The following is a 4,137-nucleotide window of genomic DNA, read 5'->3' on the forward strand; positions in this document are numbered from 1 at the left end:
GAGGAAGACGATAGGATGAGGATGAGGAAGACGATGAGGATGAGGAAGACGATGTGGATGAGGAAGTGGATAGGATGAGGACGAGAATGAGAATGAGGATAGAATGAGGATAGGATGAGGACGAGAATAAGGATAGGATGATGAGTAGAATGAGGATGAGGAAATATGGCTTGTACTAGTGGATGGTAATGCCTTTTGGCTTAACCAATGCGCCAAGCACATTTATGAGGCTGATGAACCACGTTCTAAGGGATTTCCTTGGAAAATTTGTTGTGGTGTACTTCGATGACATCCTAATATATAGCAAGAGTCTTGATGAACATTATGAACACCTAAAAAGTGTTTTGCTTATATTAAGGAAAGAGAAGCTATACGCCAACCTTGAGAAGTGCAGCTTCTGTGTTGATCACGTGATATTCCTTGGTTTCATAATCAGTTCTAATGGGGTACACGTAGATCCTGAAAAGATAAAGGCTATCCAAGAATGGCCCACTCCAAAAAGCACCACGGATGTGAGAAGTTTTCATGGCCTTGCAAGTTTTTATAGAAGGTTTGTCAAGGACTTTAGTACCTTGGCTGCACCTCTAAATGAAGTGGTCAAAAAGAATGTGGGGTTCCATTGGGGTGATAAGCAAGAAGAAGCCTTCAAAAGGCTTAAGGAGAAGCTCACACACGCTCCAATTTTGAGATTACCAAATTTTACAAAATCCTTTGAAATTGAGTGTGATGCTTCAAATGTTGGAATTGGGGCTGTGCTAATGCAAGATGGGCATCCTATTGCCTATTTTAGTGAGAAGTTAGGGGGGGCTGCCCTTAACTACTCTACATATGATAAAGAGCTATATGCCCTAGTGAGGGCCTTACAAACTTGGCAACATTATCTACTGCCCAAGGAATTTGTTATTCATAGTGATCATGAATCACTTAAATATTTAAAGGGGCAAGGCAAGCTAAACAAAAGACATGCCAAGTGGGTGGAATTTCTGGAGCAATTCCCTTATGTGGTTAAACACAAAAAGGGAAAAGCTAATGTGGTAGCTGATGCCTTATCAAGAAGGCATGCTTTGATTGCTACCTTAGAGACCAAGCTCTTAGGTCTCGAATGTGTGAAGGGCTTGTATGAACATGACCCTGATTTTGCTACACACTATGCCAAGTGCATGAATTCAGCCCATGAGGGTTATTATAGGCATGAAGGGTTTCTTTTTAAAGATAAAAGACTTTGTATCCCTAAGAGTTCTGTAAGGGATTTACTGTTGAGAGAAGCCCATGAAGGGGGGCTGATGGGTCATTTTGGTTCCCAAAAGACCCTTGATATATTGCATGATCACTTTTATTGGCCTCATATGAGGCGTGATGTTCAACTTTTATGTGAAAAATGCATTACTTGCAAACGGGCTAAGTCCAAGGCCATGCCTCATGGACTTTACACTCCATTGCCCGTCCCTGATTCACCATGGATAGACTTATCCATGGATTTCGTGGTTGCTTTACCACGAACTAAGAGTGGCAAAGATTCAATTTTTGTTGTAGTGGATAGATTTTCTAAAATGGCTCATTTTATACCTTGCAAAAAAATTGATGATGCTTGTCATATTGCAGGGTTATTCTTCAAAGAAGTGGTAAGGCTACATGGCTTACCAAGGAGCATAGTGAGTGATAGGGATGCCAAATTCCTAAGTCACTTTTGGAGAACCCTTTGGGGAAAGCTTGGCACAAAGCTTCTTTTCTCTACCACATGCCATCCTCAAACAGATGGGCAAACTGAAGTGGTCAATAGGACACTCTCTACCTTGTTGAGGGCTGTCCTAAGGAAGAACTTAAATGCATGGGAAGAGTGCCTTCCCCACGTGGAGTTTGCCTATAACAGGGCAACTCATAGTGCAACAAAGCATTCACCATTTGAAATTGTTTATGGTTTTAACCCACTAACTCCCCTTGATTTATTACCTTTTCCAGGTACATCATTGTTGAAACATAAAGATGGTAAAGCCAAGGCTGAGTATGTGAAGAAGCTACATGAGAAGGTGAAGGAACAAATTGAGAAGAGAACCGAGAGTTATGCAAGATCAGCCAACAAGGGAAGAAAGGAAGTCATCTTTGAACCAGGAGATTGGGTTTGGATCCATATGAGAAAAGAAAGATTTCCATCTCAAAGGAAATCAAAGCTTCAACCTAGAGGGGACGGCCCTTTTCAAGTCTTGGAAAGGATAAACAACAATGCATACAAATTGGACTTGCCTAGTGAGTATGGAAATATTAGTGCTACTTTCAATGTGGCTGACTTAACTTTTTTTGATACAGGTGATGAAAATGCTTATTCGAGGTCGAATTCTTTCGAAGAAGGAGGGGATGATGTAAACCCATTGGGACATAACATCATTGAAGACCCTTTACATGGCTTAGGAGGACCTATGACTAGAGCTAAAACCAAAAAGGCCCAAGAAGCACTTCGGCAACTCATATTTTCTATCATGGAAACAAGTGCAAATGGGACCAAGCATGAAGAGAAGGCTTTAATTTGCATAAGTCTTAATGAAGAGCTTAAGGAAGGCCACGGCCTAAGGGAGGATCCACCTTGATCTCTTTAGTTCTTACATTAGTAATTAGGACCATAAATAAGTGGGAGTTGTCTTAAAACCCACACTAGTTTAGGACTTTTATTTATCATGTCTTTAATTTAGGTGTCATTTTATTACATTTAATTTTATGAAGGTTCATGTCTTGTAGGAAAGGAGGCACGGTCACACTTAGAGATAAAGCAAAGAGATAGAACATTTGGATGAAAGCTTGGAGGGAAAAGATGCACGCCCAAAAGCTTAGAGATAAAGCAAGGAGATAGAACATTTGGATGAAAGCTTGGAGGGAAAAGAGCACGTCCAAAAGCTAAGAGATAAAGCAAGGAGATAGAGCATGGATGAAAAGCTTGGAGGGAAAATCTAGAGCCAAAAGCCACACGGCTATAATCAAGGGAGATCTAATCTCCACAAGATAAGGATCTCCTAATCTAATTTCCCCAAGTCCACACGGCTATAATTAAGGGAGATCTAATCTCCACAAGATAAGGATCTCCTAATCTAATTTTCAAACAAGCAAATCAAAAGGAGGATCAAATTATATCATCAACATGAAGATAATGGAAGATATTATTTCAACCACTCATCAAGGCAATCTCAATTCAAATCCACCATCACCATTCGTCCAACACATGAAGATTAGATTGAGATTAGATAGGATTAGTTTATCTTTTCATGCCTTTTGATTTTGGCAATGTAAACCGAATTCCTTTCCCTATATATATGACCCATATGCACAAGGAATAAAGTAGATTGAATTTTATGTTAATAACCATTGTTAGTGAGTTTTCTCCTAGCTTCTTGGCTGAGTCAAGACCCCTTGTTCTTATCAAGAGTATCATTCTCTTGTGGCGAACTTCACAAGGCTTATCAAACATTCCATTGTTTGTGGCGCCATTCCATCCCTAACCTTTTCCATATTCTCAAATCCACCATAAACACCAACACCAAACCGTGAGCAAGCACTCCTTGTTCATACAAACCGAAACCATCCATATACACATAAACAACCATCATTCCAATTCACATCATTACAAACCGTGCATCACTTTCATTCCATTCTACAATCACTTCATCAATTCTCAACAAATTGCAAGCCAACCGAGGCTAATCAAAGTACAAATATTCAAAGCAATCAAATAAGTTCCAACAAAGTGAATCATCAATCAACAAAGAGGACTTTCACAAGAAACGATCCTATAACAAAGGCAATCCACAAAGAGGTTGTCATCAAGTGGTCATCAGAGCTCAGTTCTTGCCTGAAAGTCACAATTATAATATCTTTATCAAAATAAGACTAAGGCATTGAATTTGAGGCAGCACCACAAGTAAGTGCAATTTCAAATTTTTCTTTCTAAAAATTCTTCTACTTCTACCCAAATTTCTTTCCCTTGGCCGAACCAAAAGCCATACATACACACAAAACCATACCCTAAACACATTACCCTACAAAAATCAAATCCATCCACAAAATACCCTACAAAACCGAGACATCCCAAGCACAAATCATCCAAAATACAACCCAAAACACCAAATACCTACACAAACCGAATATAAACCC

The 4,137-nt window shown here is 39.5% G+C and overlaps 1 protein-coding gene across 1 annotated transcript; it reads left to right on the forward strand.

The window, feature by feature from the left end:
- Positions 1 to 358: 358 nt before the first annotated feature.
- LOC109341804 lies at positions 359 to 2,308 on the forward strand (the record flags this gene model as incomplete). The annotated part of the gene is made up of 4 exons (XM_019579774.1): positions 359 to 899; positions 1,020 to 1,287; positions 1,960 to 2,248; positions 2,305 to 2,308. Coding segments are annotated over 4 exons (1,102 nt in total), but the record flags the coding sequence as incomplete, so codon positions are not given.
- Positions 2,309 to 4,137: the final 1,829 nt, after the last annotated feature.

The sequence above is a fragment of the Lupinus angustifolius genome, unplaced genomic scaffold (genome assembly GCF_001865875.1).
Source record: "Lupinus angustifolius cultivar Tanjil unplaced genomic scaffold, LupAngTanjil_v1.0 Scaffold_674, whole genome shotgun sequence".
Taxonomy (NCBI): domain Eukaryota; kingdom Viridiplantae; phylum Streptophyta; class Magnoliopsida; order Fabales; family Fabaceae; genus Lupinus; species Lupinus angustifolius.